Raw genomic sequence first — 25,251 nt, 5'->3', positions numbered from 1 at the left:
CGTCTAAATTAACTCATAAAAATCAAATATAATTTCGTAAATTGCATAAACAATTATGAACAAAACAGCATCACGTATTTATGCATTGCTTAATATAAAGAGCCAAATCGCCCATCACACTGATTGCCTTTAAAAACATATGAGACGCAGTGAAAAGGAATAAACCTCCACAAATTCGTGACGTGTTTTCTAAGTTTAAACTGTTTTAACATTGCATGGCTTTCTATACATCTCTTGTGTGAGACACGAGTGCAGCAGTCATATTTGTCCATCTAGAAAATGCGCTCAATATGCGTTCTGTGTGTATGGCTTGGTTTCGGTTTTAACTTAATCAAGATCTTCTACGCATTGAGCTACTATATTTCTCTAATATTTTGAATGAATAACGCAGCAACTGCGCGTCTCGTGGGCTAGACTAACAAAACATTAAACTACAACGCTTACGTCATCATGACCGCATCTCGTGCTCCACTGATGCCGCTCCCAGACGCACACCTAACATTTCATTGTACTATTTTTGCATTCAAATGCAAATGTTTATTTTAAATTCGACTAATAATCATTTTTTTATACACAATCTCCTCATCACAGGCACTCATGTTCATGTTTGTGTGTGCTGTCTGCATCACTCATAGCACGTGCCTATATCGTGCACTATATCGAACATTTTTTATATCGTTATCGAAGAAGGTGTACCGTCGATAAATATCGATACCGTTTTATCGCCCAGGCCTAGTTCAAATATCCAAATCCTGTATAGCCTACTGGTATTCAAGCAAATGTGGTAGGCTACTGATGTCTCCCTTGGATAAACATACGTGTTTTGTTAAAAAAAGTACATTTATCCAATGTATTGTGAAAATAAATGTAAATTTCAAAGTGTGAAGAAACCTGATAGGAAAGGGAACAAAAGTGGAAGTTTAGACCAAGCAATCAAAGCCAATATGAGAAAATTTTTTCATGTAGAGAATAAAAAAACCCACATGAAGTTAAAGACTCAACAGCTTTATCAAATTCAACGAACTGAAAATATTAGCAAAAAACAAGAGCTCAGCGTGTTACTGTTCTGCAGTGCTCAAGGCGAGCAGCATGTGTTCGGTGTTTAACGCTCGAGATCTAAAGATTTAACACTAAAAAAGAGAAACTACACCGCTTGACTCATTCAGAACAACAGAGGCAACCGTAAAAAGCACATCTCGTCAGGATGACAGAAAACAGCCTGTTTTGATTTTCGCTTGCACCTCGACACAAGCCACACGATTTGAATTAATACAATGAAATGAAACCGTGCCGCCCCGTTCACAAAATAAATGCGGGAATGAGTAATAAAATGAAGTCTGAGAAAAGAAAAACAGCCCTTCTTACAGGAGCTGTAATGATAAGTGGGCTAGCGTGCAGCAGAGTTGAGTTTTCACCGCTTTCCACCGTCGCTGTCCTGCCAAAACCTCTTATCTGCCCAAAACAGCCCCTTCGCTCTGGCAAAGCTTTAGCAGTTCAAATCGGGGCTAATGTCTTCCTTTTTGTATGCGAGTCCGATCACATCGCACGGATGAAGTGATTATGGAAATGTCGGGGAGGTGCTGGAAACAGCTTTTGGGGGAGAAGTGAAGAGAGCTGACACTGAGTCGCCAGCGTGGTGAGAGGAGAGCGGGGCCATTGTGTCGTCGAGTTAGGATGATAAAGGCTGTTTTGTGTGTGCGGACTGTTTTCATATTTAGGGAGACATACTGCGATTCCCCATTGTGAGGCGAGACAGGGAAAAGGAACTGGATCTTTCTCTACCCATTTATTGATCAGGTCCATTCAAAGCCCTGTGTCCATCAAACAGTGTGTCTGTATGTTTCCTTTTTGCAATGCACAATCAATGTACTTATGTAGCCAAGCATGCGATTGACATTTGTAAATGGCAGTTTAGCAATATGAACAAATATACTGACTGCTTTAATCAACCAGCATGATCATCTAACAATTTAAAGGAGCAGACCCTAAAAAATGAATTCTCTCATCATTTACTTACCATCATGCCATTTCAAACCTCTATGACTTACTTCCTTCTGTGAAACACAAAACTAGATGAAAATACAAAAAAGCATTAATGTTAAGCAGATATTTTAGCTTTAGACCTTTTAATCCATGCATCATTATATATCGAACATTTTTTATATCGTTATCGAAGAAGGTGTACCGTCGATAAATATCGATACCGTTTTATCGCCCAGGCCTAGTTCAAATATCCAAATCCTGTATAGCCTACTGGTATTCAAGCAAATGTGGTAGGCTACTGATGTCTCCCTTGGATAAACATACGTGTTTTGTTAAAAAAAGTACATTTATCCAATGTATTGTGAAAATAAATGTAAATTTCAAAGTGTGAAGAAACCTGATAGGAAAGGGAACAAAAGTGGAAGTTTAGACCAAGCAATCAAAGCCAATATGAGAAAATTTTTTCATGTAGAGAATAAAAAAACCCACATGAAGTTAAAGACTCAACAGCTTTATCAAATTTAACGACCTGAAAACATAAGCAAAAAACAATAAGAGCTCAGCGTGTTAGTCTGATATTCTGACAGAGTTCAAACTGCAGTGCTCAAGGCGAGCAGCATGTGTTTGGTGTTTAACACTCGAGATCTAAAGATTTAACACTAAAAAAGAGAAACTACACCGCTTGACTCATTCAGAACAACAGAGGCAACCGTAAAAAGCACATCTCGTCAGGATGACAGAAAACAGCCTGTTTTGATTTTCGCTTGCACCTCGACACAAGCCACACGATTTGAATTAATACAATGAAATGAAACCGTGCCGCCCCGTTCACAAAATAAATGCGGGAATGAGTAATAAAATGAAGTCTGAGAAAAGAAAAACAGCCCTTCTTACAGGAGCTGTAATGATAAGTGGGCTAGCGTGCAGCAGAGTTGAGTTTTCACCGCTTTCCACCGTCGCTGTCCTGCCAAAACCTCTTATCTGCCCAAAACAGCCCCTTCGCTCTGGCAAAGCTTTAGCAGTTCAAATCGGGGCTAATGTCTTCCTTTTTGTATGCGAGTCCGATCACATCGCACGGATGAAGTGATTATGGAAATGTCGGGGAGGTGCTGGAAACAGCTTTTGGGGGAGAAGTGAAGAGAGCTGACACTGAGTCGCCAGCGTGGTGAGAGGAGAGCGGGGCCATTGTGTCGTCGAGTTAGGATGATAAAGGCTGTTTTGTGTGTGCGGACTGTTTTCATATTTAGGGAGACATACTGCGATTCCCCATTGTGAGGCGAGACAGGGAAAAGGAACTGGATCTTTCTCTACCCATTTATTGATCAGGTCCATTCAAAGCCCTGTGTCCATCAAACAGTGTGCCTGTATGTTTCCTTTTTGCAACGCACAATCGATGCACTCATGGAGCCAAGCATGTGATTGACATTTGTAAATGGCAGTTTAGCAATATGAACAAATATACTGACTGCTTTAATCAACCAGCATGATCATCTAACAATTTAAAGGAGCAGACCCTAAAAAATGAATTCTCTCATCATTTACTTACCATCATGCCATTTCAAACCTCTATGACTTACTTCCTTCTGTGAAACACAAAACTAGATGAAAATACAAAAAAGCATTAATGTTAAGCAGATATTTTAGCTTTAGACCTTTTAATCCATGCATCATTATTGTAGTCCATATGGCTTATTCCAGTTTTTTGAGGCCCATATGGAAATGTAATACTGTATATGACATATATCGGCCTATATCAAGAGTGGCATTGCCATTTATACGTAACATAACATACAAACATTTATAATTTGTATAAAATCCCCATGGTAAAGCCTCTATATGCACGTATGTTAATAATATCCATTTGATACTTTTTTAATGTGGTGTTGGTTGCTACATTAATATATTAATATATGCACAAATGTGTTTATATATGTTTTTGTATTTTTTTAAATACATGTATATCTTTTATATTTACTCATATATAACATCAACATGTATTGATGGGTTTTAGGATGGATATACATGTATATGACATATGTTTCCAAAAATCTCTTTGGATACACATTTGTATCTAAAAATTTGTTTCGGTTAGATATTTATATTAATAAATTAAATTGTTTCAATTTCTGACAAGTTTCATATATGTTTTTACTTCTTATGACATATTTTGTATATGGAAATTTGATATTTGTACATATATTTGCATATGGGGAACACAATGAAATTGAAGCTTTTATTAAATTACAATCTTTAAATATTATTCATGAATATTTAGCTATGATGACACACGTGAGTACCAATTCTAAAACATAAATAACTTGTTCAGGCAATATTTGAATATACAGTATGCAAACACAATTTTGCACATATTCTGCTTTTTTTTTGAGGGATTTTCAGTCTTTCAGTCAAGAAATTTGACAAATTTCAGTATGTTCCTCATACAAACCTATCAGATGGCTTCAGAAGACTTGAAATATAGCGCATACGGACTGCGAGAAGGTTCTGGATAATTTTCCATGAAAGAAAAATGAAAAATAATGACAGAATTTTCATTTTTGGGTGAAATATGCCTTGAAACGAGTTTATGAACACAGCAAATGGATTTTTGAATAATTGAACATGATAGGACTTGCTAAAATCACATTTCTGATTCTAACATATTTGACATGCTAAGACGAAGCATTTCTGATTCTGACCATCAGGACCTACTGTACCTTCAAAGCAGACGTGATAGATAACACTGACGAAACACACAGAGATGCAGTTTGAAATGAGCTTTTCATGAATAATCAGCGTCATTATTTCACATTTCGCAGTAAGATATTCAAGCTGAAAATGCTGATAAATTTGCCCGATGTTATCCTAATTGCTTGCGGTTTTGGGGGAATGGCTTTCGAAATGAAGGATTAGGAAAATGCAATTTCAGAAAGCACGCCAGTGTGACACATGATGGAGGAGTGCTGCGGAGGTAAATGAGTCACATGGGTGACATGGAACAACAGCACAAAGCCGCTGGTCTAGTTCTGAGTCTTGGTTTATTCACAATATGACCCAAATTTAATCCCAGTGCAAAAGGTCAGTGCTGAGCATATGCTGAAAATACAAACAAAGAGAACAATGGTTTGGGTCATACAGTAATAAACAATGAATATGTTGCTATTTTTTTAAAAGTATATTACTAATTTGATTTGCTTAAAGGGATTGTTAACCGAGAAATTAAGATTCTGTCATCATTTACTCACCCTCATGTCTTTCTTTCAACTGTGGAACAAACATCAGATAAGATGGGGGGGGGAAAACACTTTAAATTCATAGATCATATAAATTGTGCGTTATATTTAAAATCTTCTAAAGTCATATGACGAAAAAGACTGAAATTTAAGTAATTCACAAAACAATCTGATAGTAAAGAAATGTATAGCCTAATGTTTCAAAAGATGAATATTTCCAAAATAAATAAATACTTTCGAATTTTCTATTTATCAAAGATCCTGAAAAAATGCATCATAGTTTTCACAAAAATATTAAGCAGCGCAACTGTTTTCAACAATGATAATAATAAACATTTCTTGAGCAGCAGTTTAGCATATTAGAATGATTTCTGAAGGATCATGTGACGCTGAAGACTGGAGCCGAGAAATTAGATTTTAAAATATATTACATTAGAAAACAGTTGTATTAAATTATAACAATATTTCACAATATCACTGTTTTTACTGTATTTTTAATCAAATCATTCACCAAATCAGCCCTGGTGAGCATAAAACAAGAAACTTCTTTTAAACTTTAAAATCTTACTGACAACAAAGTTTTAATCGGTCGTGTAAGAATAATCAAATGTTGATCTGTTCCATAACACAAAGCAGTTTTATTGTTCAAAAGATTTGTATAATAGTGCATTAGTCATATGGACAATTTTTATGTTACTTTAATGGTGCTTTTCCCCCTCCTTTCAAGCTTGACAAATGTATCCTCTTTCACTTTCATTGTACAGAAAAGAGCAGCATAAACATTTTCCTTAATATCTGTTTTAAGTCATGCAGTGCAATTTTCATTTTCAGGGTGAACCAACTCGCGCACTGACGTTCACATCTGAAGAAACTATATAATTTCCCCTTTCCCTATAGGTTATTAATCATGCAAAATTTTCCAATCACAAAAGACGTTCAGTAGACAGTGCCGTCTTCCTCTCTCCCCGACAAATCCTAGTGAGTATTAATGCTTTTAAGTGAACAAAAATGGATTGCGCTCTCAAATCAATGTTCAAGTGACAAATGAAACCCCAGAAAATATGAAAAGAGGAATGGGGAAAAAAAAAGCAGAGAGGGGGAGCAAGTGAGAAACTGTAGCTGGGAAGAACTGTGAAACCGTGACCTATTCAAAGGGATAATTTGCAAAGATCTGTCATGTCTTGATGGAAAAGCTAAGCACATTAATTTAAGACGCCCCTATTTTTTTCCTTGCTGTGGTTTAAGGAGAGAAAGAGAGAGAGAGAGAGCGAGAGAGAGAGAGAGAGAGAGAGAGAGAGACGTAGAGTAGGGGATTTGCCATAGTCAGGGATTACGTGCGAGAGCCTTTGATGGTTTCAATTATTACCCAGAGTTTGCACACTCAGAGGAGGGCGACATCAAAGGGTGTGGGCGATTAGCACACTCTGAACTTCCAGGCGGACGGGTGCTCATCTTTAAGGTGACACCAAACATATTGTTGGCAGTCCGATCCAGATTCAGACATGTCAGGACGCAGCTACTAGGTTAATTAGACCTGCGACCTTTGGCGACGACGACTGGCACGCTGAAGTGGTCTTGGCAGACACACCTTGATCCAGAGTCTCACGCGGCCGAGACTCTTATGTAAACACTGATGAGCTGCAGCTGGAAACGTAAGGGGATTTTGCACACACAAAGTCAGGTCGGGCCAGAGGAGGTGCTGGCCAATGAAAAACAGCGTAAAATGGATGAAACAGCAGCTTGGATTTTTCGGATTCATCACATACAATGATGCCGACTGTCCGGACGTCAACCGCAACATAACAATGGAGAATTTAAATGGCCACATTTCAATAGACTATTGAGTTACGAGATCAATTTGTAGGCTGTTTCTTCAAGGTTTCATTTACAAATTACAGTGTCAAATGAACATTTTGAAACTATATTGCCACATAACGGCTGTCTGATTCATTAAGCACATAAAACTCAAATCCTTGTGGTAATTGCAGTCTTTATTTAGAAACTTGTTAGCAACTGTTTCAAAGTCCATGTTTGAAGTGTGTAATTTATTCCAAAAAAACATTGAAAGAAGAGCTAATTCTTTTCTGGATTATAGTATGAGTCACAGAAATATTACACAGCATAGCATTTTTTTATAATCAAATGGAATAAATGCAATAAATAATGACAGTTCTTTATGGAACCATCAACACCACTAAAGAAACTTTTATTTTTGTTAGCGTTTACTAGTATTCTGTTCTGATTTTCAGCCAGTCACTGTGTTCAATAATGTATCTCACAATGCAGTGCTCTTAACTTGACTTTTCATTTCCACCATAACAGATGTACTGAAATGATCAAATTGTGATTTTTTTTTGTGATCTAATTGTTTTGATTTTTGATAAGAATTTTACACAAACTATAAAATAACCATTTTAATTTACTGAGGTGACAAGAGAACAACATAGCATACTACTGTTTGAAATGGTTTTCATAATGCACACTCTTTAGGCTGTATTCAGTGTATACTGCACAGTAAACAGTATGGAGTATTCCTTTCTGAAACCAGCCATAATTAGTACTCATTAATCAGCCGCTTTTAAACTTACAGTACATTTACTACAGGGACAACCCCCCTGGAGTAACCTGATGTTAAGTGCCTCGCACAACTGTTAAAGCTCATGAGCTTTGCAGGGTTTTAATGACTTCACCACACCAGCCCAAAGAAGTACCACTATCAAAGCTTCTGATATTGCAATAACACCAATTAAGCCATTTATAAAGTGGCTTAAAAATGATCAGCCAACCAAAAGCAGCCAGCAGGAAATATCACCACATCTCCAACTCCAAACACAGCAAGTACAACACAATTCATCAAACAGGAAGACATTTGGTGGATAGGCCAATTATACCCTTACTCTCTGATAAATGGTTTTATTTTCCTGCGTCATTTAAAGACCGCGTGTGCTAATGTTTTATACCGTCCTACGGTTATATTCTGCCCTTTTCCTTATTACGCTGAAGGCCGTGCGAGGGACTGGACACTTACTGGAAGGTACATTAACTAAGTGCGCAGAGATAATGATTTTTTCCTACTGCCCTACATGAAGACATTAATTGATAAATGAGAGCTATCTCTTTAGCAATTTTATGCTTTCAGCACTGAGCTTATTGGAGCACAAATATACTCCATGATATTTATCATTTAGTATTAAAATGACAAAATAATTCATCACTGGACCTCATTACAGAAATGGGAAAAACATGAAACAGTAGGATGAAATCCTGATGACCACGTTTACCAGGGTTGAAAATGACAAAAATGGCATTGTAGAGAGCATACAGTGGACCTTAATTCAAAAAACTGTTTGCAAAACAGTTACATTCTTATGTAAATTGTCACATTAAACTCAAAGTCACGATTTACATAAGAACGGTCTTATAAAGAATCTTTACAGAAATTCTACCCGCATTTCCTGAATAACTTCCATCGTGACCCTGCAGCGAAGGACATACAAAGAAAAAACGATTTTCAGAGCCTCTGCACTTTTGCCAAGATTTTAAATCGTAGTAGCTCTCACAGTTTATCCAGTTAAATAAGACACACATATAGATTTAGACTTTAGACAGAGTAGATGCCATATTTCATTGAACAATAACAAAGAAAAGGCTTCAAGTGACAAAAGTTCAGTTTGTTCAATATGGGTTTCAGTTAGTCAGTCAATGCACACTAAAGTCAATCTAGCACATAATTTTGTACTACGACAACTAGTGATACACCGAAATTTTGCCAACCAAAAATATTCGGCTGAATTGAATTTTTCTTTCAACCGAAATCATTTTGGAGGGCCGAAATCAGTTGCATCTGACAGCTCTGTCAGATTGCACTCTGTCAGCTTCTATTTTCCACACAAAATTTGGAAAAGCTACAACAGGTAAATATGTCAGCAACGTGGACACACTTCACCAATGCCAACAATTCTGCTGGAGACGTAATATGTAAAATTTGTTTGGCTGAAATATTGACATCTTTACTTTGACAGATCTATTCACAGAAAGACTTTACTTTGACTAGTTTATCTTCTGTGAACATGACACCTGAACAGCATACTAAGTTAAATTATCCAAATTTAATGATATTTTTTGGTAAATTTAATGTCAGCTTTGATGTTTAAGTAAAAAATTAATTGCTGCAGTGTGCATCACTAACCCACACAACATATTCTTATGCTATGCTCTTACTCTACATACTCCACATGACACTATACAATAATCTTACCAGCCTGAGAAACTTCAGACTCTGCAAAAGTCTGCATGAATTATCTTTAAATTCAAGCCGGGTTAGCTGGATCGTAGAGGCATTCACACTAATTTCAAGGTGCAACCTTCATTTATTTTGTGGCTGTGGGCCAGTGGATCTGCGGGGACGGTCGGGGTCCTTCAACAGCACCTGTAGTTGCGTTGATACTTAGCTTAAGGAGCACGCGGGGGAGAGATTTGGCAATGGCTTCTTTCAGGCTACGGTTCATTGACTCCACCATAGCAGAACTTGGAGGGCGATAAGAGCGTCATAGTCCTGCAGGACCCCAGTGCTGCTCTCTCAACTGCATCCAGTGTTTAAGAAACCCTCGTGCTCGCTTACTAATGCCAGGATTTAGAGGTCAAGGCACCATCACTATTGTTACTGTATTTAAAGCTAAGCTCTTGTTCTTAATATCTGAAAATAATATGCATGCAGGGTCGCTTAGAACAAATACCCAAGTGATAATGCATTTGCTTTCTAAAGACTAAACATTTGCTTGTCTGTTGCAATAATAATTTAGCCAGGGGTGTAGAATCTATTTTAAAAGTTTGAGGGACACATTAAGTACACTAACTACGGTTACTAGGGTAGAAGCAAAGTTTTGAATTTAACTTTTTAAGAACTGCACAAATAAAATTAATACCTAACTTGCTTAATATTAATACTTAATAGGCCTAGTGTTCATACAGAACAAACCCACTTATGTATCTCAGTTTATTTTACTGAATTAAACAGGCTGGGCTGGGGCACATATTCGACTACAAAACAGGTTTAAAATACTCATCAAGTTTAGTCAATATACACATGTAGGCTACTGAAATTGATTTATGTACAAATATATCAATACATAACAATTCAAGTTGGGTTGATAGCCTACTGGATTTTGCTGACACGATAATAACGTGTTTAAAGAAAGGCAATAAATACATTAATTAATTATCAGGACTTACAAGTGTGCTGTTTTAACGGAACGTAGTGGACAACTAGTCGTGCATCGTGTTTTAAAATGCACTGCACACGCGCCTTTCGTGTTTTCAGTGTGTGGGTTCGGTAACTTACAGTGACGGGGATAAAAAATGTGTCATCTGACGGTTTTAGATCCAACGAGGTCATTCACGTTAAGTTCTGTCTTTTGAATGAAAAGCATTTTTAGAATTACACCTAATATTAGATTGTTATTTGAAACTATTTTTAGCCTATATTTGTATAGCTCCCAATCCCAAACTCTTGACCATTTTAAACATATACTGAGGTAGGTTGATACATAGGCTACATCTTTACAATCTTCAACAAAGTTCACCAATTCTCAAGGCCAGTTGACACCAAGAACCAAGATAACTAAAATGATAAAGTATTAGCATCCACACCAACCTTAGTCAAGGTAGTGCCATATTTAGTGTTTGACAGGAACGAAAACAAAATGTGAGGGAAAAAATTACAGCGTGTTCACTGGTTTGTACTGTAGCTTAAAGGGGTCATATGATGTGATTTCAAGTTTTCCTTTCTCTTTGGAGTGTTAGAAGCTGATTGTGCATAGATAAGATCCCTGAAGTTGCAAAGACTAAAGTCTCAAAACCAAAGAGATATTCTTTATCAAAGTTAAGACTCTGCCACGCCCCCCTAAAACGGCTCGTTCTAACATGCCCCCACATATCTACCTCACTATGTGGAAATATTTGCATAATGCGCCCAAATGTGCACGCAAAGAATGTGTTTTTTGAACATTAAAGCATGTCAACATATTCTGTTACACCAAATACACCAAATAATGATCTTTAAAAAAGCATCATATGACCCCTTTAAAAACATGCAGTTGTTTAGCTCACAAAACATCTTTCCAAAAAGAAACTTTCAGTAGAAAAACTAGAGAAAACAGATGAAAGTTCATAGTTAGCTTATAGCTAGCAACAGCAATAAGGTCACAGGTTACTAAATACAATTGTTGCATAATAAAATAGTCTGGCAGAGAGCATGCATGTAAAAACTAGGTGGACAAACAGAACTGTTATACACAGTAAGTCAATGTTGAAGTCTATTTTTACGATTGCTACACCCCTGCCTTTGACACAGCATTTGTAGCCTATATTCAGTTAGCCTTGCATCTGAAAAAAGGTTGATTGACTGTAGGGTTTGTGTGAGCAGTGGAATGCTTCCCTGCATGACCTGAATGGAAATATTTCACAGAGACATTCATGGCACTCACACAAAATGTCACTCTTTCATTTCCCCTTTCTGCAATTTACAATAATTGTTTATGAAGCTCATTTTATGAATTAGGCAGGAATGCCTTTGATGCCGGGCAGAATGCGCTGCTCTTATTAAGATTGAGCGAGAATGCCTGTGACAAGCGACTTTTTTAATTACCTAATTGGATGCAACTGTCCTAATTGTAATATGAGTAGGCAAATCTGTCATCAGACATGATTCGCTGGCTGGACACCATTTTGGGGCATCTGTTCTCCTTTTGCTGTTCATAAACAATGTTATTTATAAAAGTAAATAGGCATTCACATTGACAGATATTTGCAGTGACCCGATATTATGTATTTTGAACAAGAGTTTGCAGTGTCATGAGTGTCGTTGTTGATGCATCAAAGTTGAGAATTGGTTAACCTTATGCAAATCGATACCGTGGCAGGAAATGAACGCCTACGGGAAAACCAACAACACTTTTAAATGGTGCCATTGTGCTGATACATGTAATCTGGATTATGTAATCAGATTCCAAAAATTAAGTATACTTGTAATTAGAGTACATTACATTTTAAATGCTCATAATCAGATTACAGTTACTTTTTATGGATTACATTATTACATATTATTCACCCAATGGCAGTAAATTATTTATAATTTATTGATTCTCCCTAATTCCCTTATTTCTCTTTTAAATTTTACTTTCTAAAAATCCTACTGTGTCATACCATTTAGCTGTGACTATATTCATGAATGCTTCTGAATTTGGAGGTAAAAGCACCAGTTAAGCAATTAGACCATGTATGAAACAAATAATTATAATGAAATATTGCTGTGAAACTGTCGTTATCATATGACCTACAGTAACTGTTGATTCTTGAAGTCTGGACAAAAATATTTCAAACGTGGAAGACTTCGGGCATGTAATGTCATGCATTTTATGATGTTGATATCAAAAAATGTGAATATATTTTCTTTTTATATCCATATGTTTAACGTTAAATTTAAAACAAGTTTGATAAAAAAGTAATCTAAAAAGTAGTCAGAATACAATACATAAAATGAGTAACCTAGATTACATTACTAACTACAATTTTTATCATGTAATCTGTAATCAGTAACAGACTACAATTTGTAAGTAATCTACCCAGCACTAAATATACAGTATATATTCCCCACAAAAAATAAAGTTTATGGTCGGCATAGCTTGCACACCTTAAATATACACCTATTTCTCCCAACGAGAGGTCTTTAGTTGCATTTTGACCATATGAAATTAAACCTTAAATCTACCCAGTTGAATATTATTTTGTAAATGTAACCATTTAATTGAAAATCTACTTTAAAACTTGTGTAACGTTACCCCCATTATAAGGGTGGGCCATCATTAATCACAAAATCAATGGAGTAAGAATCAGGATGAGACGGGAGAGAGAGAGACATGGAGACAGGCAAGAGAAACTCAAGCTAAATCAATGAAATGCAAAATATTTGAAATGGCTGAGCAGCAAAAGGTTGGCCAAGAGATGTTACTGGAAGAGGGGCAGGCAGATTTTAATTTTCCAAAGTGGTTCCAAAGCAGTGTCTGACGCCTCCGGATTGGGATTAAATTGGACGTCCGATGATGGAGTGCTATGGTGAAGAGTCCCTGACCCCTACTATCCTGACAGGTCTGTACGGTTTGAAATCTCACTCTGAATAAATGGAGGGGACACAAAGTGCAGAGGATCCATTTGAAATGTGCCCTTGGAAAAAGTCCACCCACCCGTCCTGAACGCACAGCGTACGAAAGCGGACATTTTTATAGAGATGAACCTCTTGTGCTTTCAAGATTATAAATGGGGTCATGATTTCTCCTCTTGGTCACTTCAGCTGCTTCGATCACATCGTTGGGAGTGTTTTATAAATAATTAATCAACATTATACCTACTTCTGTGGGCTCTGATGATGTGCTCTTGAACATTTAGACACAGAAGGTACTGCAAAGAGGCCTGGGCTCTAGTTTTGTCAGAATATTCACCTGAATGAGAGCTAAACTGGATGTTTGATGACAAATTCAGTTATACTATTCAAAAGTTAGGGCCAGTTAAGATTTGTTATAAAGAAATGAATAGTTTTATTCAGCAAGGCTGTAGTAAATTGATCAAAAGTGACAGTAAAGATATTTATTATGCTACAAAATATTTATATTTCAAAGAAAGAATCCTTAAAAAAGGTTTAGGAGTCGGTTTTCAACACTGATAATAAATAATGTTATTATTTTCAGTCATGTGACACTTAAGACTGGAGTAATACCTGCTGAAAATTAATCTTTGCATCAAAGGGATAAATTACCTTTTCAAATTTATTCAAATAGAAAACATAATTTGTAATAATATTTCACAACATTGTTTTTAATCAAAAAAAATGCAGCATTGGTGAACATGGTGAACTGGAGAGACTTCAAAAACATAAAAAAAAAAATATATATTAATCATACTGACCCCAAACATTTTAACTTCATTATTTTAGGAATCATGCTCATAAGAAAAAAAAAATCATAAGGTTTCTTTAATATCTCAGTTTTTTTTTATCCACCAGTGACATCATGTGTCTTCTGTATTATTCAATGAAATTTGAACTGTTTTGTGTTCCTTATTTCTTTATAAAACCGAAACATAATGAAATTACACACGTTTTTTAATGGCCTGTTCCCCGAAAATGAGGTTGTTCGGTTATTTCAATTCTATTCTTAAGTTTAAGACTTTGAGTTAGAGGTTTTTTTCAAATCCCTAACCATGAGGTATAATGTAATCAGGCTTACCTTGGTAAACACTACTAACTACTGAAATGACTCCATAATGAAGAACGTCAGTGCTTTGGTGCCTTCATGTCTTCACTGCCTGATTTGCATGCTGTAGGTATGTGTTTATGAGACAAAGTGTGTCATGCTGCAGTTGTGTAGTCATGCGACGCAGGAACACATTTCATGTCCCCTCAGAATTGTGAGAGCTGGGTTAATGAGCCCCCCCATCAGTATGCATTATTTATTTAGACGCTCTGCACCCCAGAGGCGGCCTGCCTTTTGCCTGTGCGCTTTTTTTCATCCTCTCTCTATTTCTGTAATCCTTCTTTTTTGTTCGCGGGAGCAGCTCTCTCTGTTTATCCCCTTCAGACGTTGCACCTTCTCGGCGGCATAAATATTCCACTATTGCTGCTGTGTCTTTCCAAAATATCAGCCGGCTAAAAAAAAGGGGGAGATGCCACAGATTTGCAAACAAATCATGGAACATGTTCACAGCAGATTGAACAGACAGATTGACGTCTTTCACAAACAGGGGACGTCGCTGGTCATCGCATTGGTGGAATAATTGCATGTAATTCCTGCTTCCAAGAACAAACGACATGTTCCGGCTAATTCATCCAAGCTGGAGTTTTACTGAAATTACTCATGAAATAACTTTACCGAGAGCAGTCATTATGCCATAAGGACCGCCATTCAGAGCGCTATACAGTAATTTGACGTTACTTTAAACAGCAGCAGCCTTGCGTTCTCTCTAAAGGAGAGCGGGCAAAGACATCGAGAGTGCAGTTCAGCTCAACGAGATCCATCATAGTCAACTGATAAAAGTCTGTGTTTTATCTCTCCAGGGTTGAAGACTGTAGATGTTAGCTTGACCCGACTCTCAAAAATCTCTCCTTCCACCCAAAATAAGAGCTGGCTAAGCTAAGAACATGTAAATTAGTGTATGAATATGTATAGAGTGTTACCTGTCATTTTGTAATTACCTCAAGACTGAAGTCTCTGTCTGATCTGCTTCAGATCCTACCTGGTGGTTAAACGACTTTGATCTAATCAGTCCTAATTAATGGAGACGCAAACAAGACAACTTTAAGGCAGGTTCGTTAGCATGCATCGTGAAAGGTTACACGCCTAGGACAAGCTATGTTCATCCGTGGTGAAGGTACGGTGATTTGCCATTACAAAGTGACCAGCAGTCTTTCATTTTTTTCAATAAGTGTTGGAGATTTGAGTTTAACTTTGTGCAAATTATTGTTTTGTATTTCTGTCATAATGTTCTGGGTAGTTCCGCTCACAGTGAAGTCTAAAATCCCATTTTACCTACCTGAAAATTAAACATATGGACAAATGTTAAATACTAATAAAATGTTTAAATGTCATAGTATTATTAATCACATTCATTTATAGACTGCCTGGAATATAGCCTATTACCACACCGCAGGACCTTTTAAAATGAGGTAGTGACGGTGGTTCAAGATTTACAATCTTTTGCTAATTGATATTATTTTTAACAAAAAACCTTGCTTTTTCAAAATTGTAATTAAGATGATTTTTTTTTCCTTTTGAAAGAAGTCTCTTATGCACACAAGGCTTAATTTATTTGGCAAACACAACAAAACAGAATTATTGTGAAATATTAAAAATTTTAAATAACTGTTTTCTATTTGAATGAAAATATAATTTATTCCTGTGATGCAAAGCTGAATTTTCAGCAGTCACTTTCAGTGTCACACAGTCCTTCAGTAATCATTATAATATGCTGATTTATTATCAGTGCTGGAAACTGTTGTGCTGCTTAATGTTTTTTTGGAACCTGTGATACTGTGATGAAAAATCACAAATATTTCCAAAAATATTTTTGTGAAAACCATGTTTTTTTTTGAACGATTCTCTGATGAATAGAAAGTTCAAAAGAACAGCATTTATTGTATAAAATGCAATTCTTTTGTAACAATTGTTTTACTCTCATTTTAGAACAATTTAAAGGGTTAGTTCACCCAAAAATGAAAATTCTGTCATTAATTACTCACCCTCATGTCGTTTCAAACCCGTAAGACCTTCGTTCATCTTCGGAACACAAATTAAGATATTTTTGATGGAATCTGAGAGCTGTCTGACCCTGCATAGACAGCAACACAACTGAAATGTTCCCAAGTCCAGAGACGTAGCAAGGAGATCGGTAAAATACTCCATGTGACATCAGGGGTTCAACCGCAATTATACGAAGCTACGAGAATACTTTTTGTGCACAAAAGAAAAAACCCCCCGACTTTATTCAACAATTCGTCTCCTGTTAAATCACCCTGGTGCCATTTTGGAGAATATCCGTTGGACGTAAAGAACGTATGCTGTTCTGTGTCAGCTGCGTCACGCCGGATCTGTTTCCTTTACGTCCAGCGGATATTCTCCAAAATGGCACCAGGGTGATGCCGAGGAGATGAATTGTTGAATAAAGTCGTTTTTTTCTTTTCTTTTGCGCACAAAATTATTCTCGTAGCTTCGTATAATTGCGGATGAAACACTGATGTCACATGGATTATTTTACCGATCTCCTTGCTACGTTTCTGGACTTGGGAACATTTCAGTTGCGTTGCTATCTATGCAGGGTCAGACAGCTCTCAGATTCCATCAAAAATATCTTAATTTGTGTTCCGAAGATGAACGAAGGTCTTACGGGTTTGAAACGACATGAGGGTGAGTAATTAATGACAGAATTTTCATTTTTGCGTGAACTAACCCTTTAATGTGTCCTTGCATAATACAAGTATTAATAAAATCCTACCACAAACTTTTAAATGATAGTGTATCATGGTTTTCACAAATATAAATACATGAATATGTTCTGATTGGCTGTGATTTTGCTGCATCATGCAGCAATTTTGCTTTCATTGTGGACAGAAAAATAACTGGGAAAGTGTCATGCTGTGTCTGATTAGCACACATCGTACTGATATGTGCCATTTTCCATCTATATTCCTCTGTTCGGATATACATGTCTGCAGGTGATGGCAAACTCAATTGGGTGCAATCTAACATAACTGCCTTTCCAATTGCAAAATGGTTTGTAAGAAAATGAAACATATTCATAACAAAATAATTAGTCATATCTGTTCCTGTGTTCTTGCAGTGTACATATTCAAAAAGCTCAAACTATCGTTTATCCGAGTCCAGAAGTGCGTAGGTTTCACCGAGACACTTGTCTTTATTTGAATGAAAACATCAAGCTCTTGAGACAAAATAGTCCTTGCAGATGATTATATATACAAAAAACAATTGGAAAAAAAAAACATTCAAGAAATATACAGCATCATCCACATATCTTTTAATTAGCAAAAAAAAAAAAAACACCATGCTTGTCCTTTGAACATTAAGTTAGAATCCAATCTTTCAAAAACCTCGCACAGAGTAAAAAAAAAAGGTGCAAATATATACAAAACACTTCATTGCAGCCAGAGTTTTAGACTCTTTCTCACGACTCCCTCAAACTACTTAACGCATTAAAACGGAATTAAAGCAATAATTTAAACAAAATAAAAAAACCCCCAAAACATTTCAGTCCAATAATTATACAAAATATATTTATATATTTATATAGAATTAAGGACTAGGCATAGCAGTTGCCCATTAACCAGTCATTCAATCAACCAGTCAGCCACAAAGCTCTCCAGACACGTTAATAAACTCCATATATTTCTGAACCTGTAAACAAGTCTGTTACAATAAAATTGATTAAAACATTTGGGATAAAGAGACAAACCGACAAATAAATTAGAATTAATTCATCTGAGACAACATGTTTTTTCTTTTTCTTCTTCTTTTATAACTAGAACATTGACTGAAATGTAGTTATGGATCTAAAACAGACATTTTCTTCTACTGTATCTACTGAAAAAACACCACAGTTATTTTTCCACTCACTCCGCTCCGTTCCTCACAAGTTACAGGTGCTTTTAAGAGTATGCCGTTTCACCACACGACGAAAACAAACCGCAAAGCGCCTCATTTGGCTCTGAGTTCTGCTGTACGAAACGAAACGGGCGATTTCTGATATATGGCTATCGGCTGAGGCGTCGTTAGTGTTAGCTCTGTCTTCACCAGTCTACCTAAAAACACCCCGGTGGGCAGTTGCACTTAACGATAGTCAGAGTTATCTTACAGGCAGTATGTACGCGACCAAGCTAAGTCCACTTCCCCCACAGTACGTTTGGCTTTACTCACAGTATAGAAAATCAGATGTAAACCTGACGGCGTGGTTTCAACCAAGAGGTGCTAAATCAAAAAATTCCAACCACTGATGTTTAGTTTTCAGCTTTTTTAACGTAGATTTATGATTGCGTTTCATTTCTCAAAGTGGTTTGCTCCAGACGTCGGATATTGGGTTCGCACCTGCATTGCTGACGACGCAGCTTTGGCAAACAGGCAGTAATTCCTGATGTATCGTGTTGCAAGAGGTTGAAATGCCATAACGGATCCAGATTCATGAGCTGACCCCATTCCCCCAACAGAAAAACAAACCAATGTTCAAAAAGATTCTGCTTAATTATCATCCTGCAACTTTTTCATATGTTAATGAGCCCCACATTTAGTTCAAAACATCCTGCCTTCACAATTCCAACAACAAAAATTTGGCTTTTGATGATGAACGGGGAATCTTGTTATCCCATCCAAATCCATGTGGCGAATTTGAAGGCCGGTTTAATTACATTCAATGAGAGCTTAAAATATCCAGATACATTATGCTGTTGAAATGCACAAGTATTCAAACCATGACCCTGCGGGATGAGGTCTAGGGCTACTAAACCAAAAGTTGTTCTTTTGTAGCCAAATTAAGGCAATAACGATTAGTAGTTATTAGCAAATCCAATACCACAGGGTAAGAAAGGGCAAAATCTATCGACGTAAGATATATTCAAAGGTAAGTGATTCACTTTGATGGTCATTGAATATCTTCATTCAAACTCAACTAATAAGGCCCTGATGGATTTCCCTACTGTTTTAATGATCCCACATTACGATGGGTGTTTGTTTGCTCGAACTGACCTTGGTGAAGTAGGTTTTTTACATTTTAAAGACGATGTTGAAAGCAAATAGTTCTCCCTGTTGTCCTGGCTGTGATCGTCTGAAGGTGTTTTGTGTCTAAAACTGGAACATGTATAATGAGGCAAAGATTTTTGCAAGATATGCTCAGTTATTCATGCTGTACATTCTCTGTGATTTTACGCAACACAAAAACACAATCGATACGCAACTAGACAGAGCAGAACTCAGAACCACATACAGCAAGGAACAGAAAACAGCTGAGAGTACTTTGAAATTCACGGACGTATCACAATTCGAGTACCTGGAATATAACGGTTTGCAGTTCACCTCCGTGGCAGCAGAGGGCGACGCCACCGCCACCGTCACGGAGATGAGAAAAGTCCGATAAAGAGAAGAGGAAATGACTTAAGGCCTTGTTGTTTGTGTATACAGACAGAATCGACACAATCGTTATAATCGATCAAGCAAGAACCTTGATAAGGTTGTACGGGGGACGACTGAATAACGGACGAGATTTGTCTAGCTGCGGACTTCTGTGTCAAAAATTGCATTGGCCTGCTGAAACGGCGAGAAAACAATCAGAGTTGAACAGTCGTCCCTTCGTTGTGCTTGGCATTGTGAACACGTTTTGGCTGCCATTTGGACGGAACAACAACAGGGAAATGAAAAAGAGCGCGACTCGCCAACTGCTAACGTTGAAAATTTAGAGTCAGGACGGTGAATCTGAACACACAGGGAACTTAAACTCATGGCTTGCAGGTAAATCTGAGAGTTATTGCTCTAGATGGATCTACTACATTAAAGATGCCTGTCATCAAGGGACAAAACTCGGCCCTCGCCAACGCAGTCTTAGAGAAGAACCACAGAATCCGAGTAAACACTCCAAACCTCACAGTAACACAGCGGTATACAAAAAAAGCAAAGGGAGCAGAAATGCCCCAAGGGACGATTGCCCATCCTGGGGTACATTTCGGCAAGGGTTCGGGGAGTCATATCCGGACGCAACGAAAAGGCAAGCTTCAAAAGATGCTGATCCATACCTCTTGACAAGTAGAGGTCCATTTGGCCCCGTAATCACAAAAAAAGAACGAAAACGAGAGAAAGGCGCTTTTATAGGTCTATGGCAATTTCGAGACGAGGAGGAGAAGGTTCCTCCCATTCAGCCCAGCCTCAACACTACCCATAATGCATTTGGTCTCCATTATTGATTCATTCCGATATAAATATCTTCATTTCTGTTAATGGAGCTCGTCGCACGATTGTGATTGTTTTTGAGGCGTCTCTCGGAGGTCGATATGAAGAGCTGTTTTCAGATTACTCGCCGAATGCATTACTAAAACATGTTGCTGCTTTTCTCTCCCAGAAAGTCAGATATTTTCTTCCATGGCACTATCTTGGCAATTTGGCTTCCAAGGCAATAGCACGTGCACCTTTCCTCATTGGAATGTATCTGATCCACAGTAGTCCGTGTTGAATAGTTTGTTAGGCAGGCCGATATGAACGGCGTTCGGTCTGGGCATTAGGGAGTGCGGGCGTTTGGGCGTACAGGTTCTGGTCCAGAAAAACATTGGGCTTCGTATGCTGTGCTGTGGTTCCTTTAGAGTTGATTGTCCAGTGTTTTAGCCTCACCTTCTGCTAGCACAAGCCGTGGATGTTCTGACACGGGTCGGTCCGCCGGACTCCATCAATTCAGTCTCAACCCTCCCCCCTAACCCCCTGAACGCTTCCCCTCCCGTCCCGTCCAATCCGTCACCGCCCTCAGCTGCTGCCAGACATCAGGTTAATGGCTTGTTCCAGTTTGTGTCGTAGCTTGTGTTTGCGACAGTAACCGTCTCTGTCCAGGGCTGTCAAAATCTGAGAGGAGGAAGAGAGGGGAAGAGAGGAAGAGGCCATTAACTGAAGGCCGAACCCATGTAATAATTCAATATTCGACATCATTCTGAGCGCGAGCGGACGCTCACTGGAGCTCATAATGACAATGATAAATGACCTCATCAGATACGGCACCGCACATTCATCAAGATCAAACCGCTAATACTGAAACAACATTTGCATTTCAATTCAGATCTCATGTGCATCTTTAAACTACCGTTATGGCAGTTTGCACGACCACTACCAGGGCTTATGTTTCTCATGATCTTACAAACGTTTTGATTTAAATGCTTCCCTGAATCCCTGAAACTAGTACTGTTTAAGTTGTGCCTACTGCATATACAGTATGAATTCAAATGTTTTTTTTTTACAAAACTACTCAATTTCTACTTCATACATACATGTTATATACTTTATACACACATTATATACATACAAAAAAATCTTTTAGATTACTTTTAGATTACTTCTAGATTAAAATTTAGATGACTTTTGACATATCTCGTTTTTCACATTGATTTAAATGGGATAATCTTGTACCATATTGATATAAAAATACAAAGAGTAAGAAAATATATTCCATTTGTTGTTATTAACAACATGAAGTGCATTAAACATTATATTACATTATAAAATGTAATTTAATCTAATTACAAGTACTTAATTTTTGGAATCTGATTACATAATCCAGATTACATGTAATCAGTTACTACCCAGCTCTGTATATTACATTCACATTTTTGCTGAAATGTAATACATATATAATCACATTTTAATATTTATATTAAATATCAATATTTTCATTACTGTATGAATTTTAAATATTAAATATATATATATAAATATTTAATAAGTATACTTAAAAATATTAAATTGGGTGTTGTTGCTTATATATCTGACTGAATACTTGTTTGGTGATGCTATAACCACGTTTGAATATTTATATTAAATATAGAATTATTCTTATTATTGTATAACATTATAAATATTAAATATTTATATATACATATTTGATAAGTATACTTATTTATTTTTTTAATCTGAAATTGGGTGTTGTTGGTTTGATATCAGACTGAATACTAGTTTATTAGAGATGACGCTTATCTCACAAACTGAAAAACCAACCACTTTATACTTTAAACCCCTCCAAACACTTGACTCTTGGCATGCTAGTATGCTGATAACAGTATGCGTAAACGTGTAACGTTTAGAACGGGATGTAAAATAGAGTCCCAGGTCTCACCTCTTCCTTGTACTTGTTGATGTAGAAGTACAGTTCACTGAGCGCGCTCAGTGTGTTGAACTCGTTGCCATGGAGACGGGACTGCTCTACTAGATAGGCATCCATGTCTTGATCGCTGATACTTGGCATCTTGCTGATGTCTCGGTAATATCTTGAAAACACACACACACGCACGCACGCACGCACGCACGCACACACACACACACACACACACATACGTTAAAAATCATCTACTTCATATTGTAAATGAAGAGTTTGGAGTTAATCTACTGGAGAAAATGAAAACTAAATTGATGAATTTCAGTTTATGCTTCCTAGTAAAAGACTGTAGTGCAAATGACTAATAACTGGCACCTACTAAAGCAAGTACATTATTATTATTGCTTACATGATATATTTTAGTATCGAGACACTATTATAGTTTTTATTAATATTTTACATTTTTATTTTCTGTTTTTATTTTAGTTAAAAAAGTTTAGTAATGTTGTGTGTTTCTGTCATTTTGTGTGTCTTCATTTTTTAAAAAATATTTTTTATTAAAATTGTAGTTATTTTATTCAAGCTCAACTTGATGAAAATAAGAAATGTTGCCGCGGCATCTAGCTGAAATAAAAAAAAGTTGTATATATTAAAATTTTTAAATATATTTTATATCAGTTAAAGGTTTATTTCAAGTAGCAAAATGTTTGTTATTGTTTTAGTTTTAGTTAACTATAATAGCCCTGGGATGGTTCACAAAACAGCTGATGGTAGCCACTGACCTCCATAGTATTTTTTTTCCATACTATGGAAGTCAATGGCTACCAGCAACTGTTTGGTTACCAATACTCTTCAAAATATATTTTTTTGTGTGTTCAACAGAAGAAAGAAACTCACACAGGTTTGGAACAACTTGAAGGTGAGTAAATAATGACAGAATTGTCATTTTTGGTTGAACAAAAAATCAGTATCCTTGCAAGTTTTGAACATAAAGTACAATCTTTCAAGGTGTTTAATTACTAGGCTATACCAATCAGATCAAGTCCGTGGTATTTTGAGGCATGTGTCCGTACCTCTCCACCCAGCTCTTGTAGTTCGGGATGTCTTTAGCATAGAGGAGCTTGTTTGACGGAGAGTCTTTGCCCAGGCGATGCTCAGACGTCGAGCAGGAGTCCATGAAGGTCTGAGCCACCACTGACAGACAGGCGTCTGTAATACTGTTCTTGTGGATGTCAAAGACAAACTGAGGGTTTTTGATCACGTTGACCCAAAACCGCAGAGGAAGGCTGGTTTAGAAAGAAAGAGAGAGACACAGTACAATAAAATCTGATTATGTCCAAAAAGCTTTTTAGTGATTGTGGTCTGTCTTGAATCGCACTAAAGTACATTATTTTTCCAATTGCTCTGAGAGCGTGCTGCGTTCCCGAAACAAATGGAACTGAACTGGCAACCCAGCAGGGCTTCAAAACAATCCAAACAGATGCTGCAGAAAATGAGGTCAAAGACAGGAAGTGCTTGGTATCTCACCAGTTGCTCTTCCAGGTGTGCCGTACGTCCGGGTCGGTGATCTGTCTCTTGTCTGCTTGCTCATCCAGGAAATCAAACATGTATTTGATGGCCAGCGGGAGAGCGCTGCCGCGATGGGCCGTACTGAACACAGTCTCAAAAAGATCGTCCACAAACTTCTGCAGTGTGCCCTAAAAACATGACACATGAGAGTTTACAACATGCTTTGGGGTCACATCAGGTGTTTTGAGGCACTATTCACATTTTATTGAAAAAAAAAATGCTAATTGTGAGGTTTCAATTTATGTGTTTTAAATCTTTAATGTTATGGATGTCAAATGATTCTTTTAGTTAAATGAATGATTAAATGGATTGTTCCAACTTTTTATTAGCGGTCCGCTTTGTAATGTACAAATAGTTAACTGCTAATCTTTTTATTTTATTTTTAACGTTATTTACTCACATTATTCTTGTTCTAAAGCTATGTGCTTTTTTTTTTTTCAGTACAATACAAAATTACACATTTTTGTCATACAACGACAATTTCATAATGACCATGCCTTTTCTTTGTGTGCGAACAGACCAAATTTCAGTTATTTACTAATAATCTTCAATTCGGATGAAATTTGGCTACATTAATGTCCATTTTCAAAAATGGTACACTACCATTCAAAAGCTTGAGGTTGGTATGATTTTTTAAAATATTTTCGAAAGAAGGCTCACCAAGTATTTATTTAAAGGGGTCATATGATGCGATTTCAGGTTTTCCTTTCTCTTTGGAGTGTTACAAGCTGATTGTGCATAGATAAGATCCCTGAAGTTGCAAAGACTAAAGTCTCAAAACCAAAGAGATATTCTTTATCAAAGTTAAGACTCTGCCACGCCCCCCTAAAACGGCTCCTTCTAACACGACCCCACATATCTACGTCACAATGTGGAAATATTTGCATAATGCCGCCCAAATGTGCACGCAAAGAAAGAAGGCGTGGTTTCAGTAACCGCAGTTAGTGTTGAAGCAGCCATGTCAGTGAGACGCTGTGTGTTTCTAGGCGAAAGCAAAAGCACTTTATTTGGCCTTCCGAAAGTAGATGCATTTAGGAATCAGTTGCAATTACAACAGAACAGCAATGCATTTTATGAA

At 37.0% G+C, this 25,251-nt stretch overlaps 1 protein-coding gene and 1 long non-coding RNA gene across 2 annotated transcripts in view; one reads left to right on the top strand and one right to left on the bottom strand.

Annotated features, from left to right (window-relative positions):
• Positions 1-18,198, top strand: part of LOC107653420 (uncharacterized) — a 26,144-nt gene extending 7,946 nt beyond the window's left edge. The window contains exons 2-4 of the long non-coding RNA XR_001630221.1: positions 5,847-5,856; positions 11,414-11,420; positions 18,139-18,198. This is a non-coding gene — a long non-coding RNA (uncharacterized LOC107653420). The remainder of the gene's footprint in view (positions 1-5,846; positions 5,857-11,413; positions 11,421-18,138) is intronic.
• A 34-nt stretch (positions 18,199-18,232) lies between these two features.
• Positions 18,233-25,251, bottom strand: part of plxna3 (plexin A3) — a 203,634-nt gene continuing 196,615 nt past the window's right edge. The window contains exons 29-32 of the mRNA XM_016440111.1: positions 24,132-24,301; positions 23,678-23,890; positions 22,626-22,776; positions 18,233-21,364 (exon numbers count right to left, since the gene is read on the bottom strand). Coding sequence (XP_016295597.1) covers positions 21,269-21,364; positions 22,626-22,776; positions 23,678-23,890; positions 24,132-24,301 — 630 coding nt within the window. The 3' untranslated portion in view covers positions 18,233-21,268. The remainder of the gene's footprint in view (positions 21,365-22,625; positions 22,777-23,677; positions 23,891-24,131; positions 24,302-25,251) is intronic.

This window comes from Sinocyclocheilus anshuiensis, unplaced genomic scaffold (genome assembly GCF_001515605.1).
Source record: "Sinocyclocheilus anshuiensis isolate Anshui unplaced genomic scaffold, SAMN03320099.WGS_v1.1 scaffold71, whole genome shotgun sequence".
NCBI lineage: Eukaryota > Metazoa > Chordata > Actinopteri > Cypriniformes > Cyprinidae > Sinocyclocheilus > Sinocyclocheilus anshuiensis.
The sequence above is the reverse complement of the archived record's forward strand: the minus strand, read 5'-3'. Positions and strand labels throughout refer to the sequence as shown.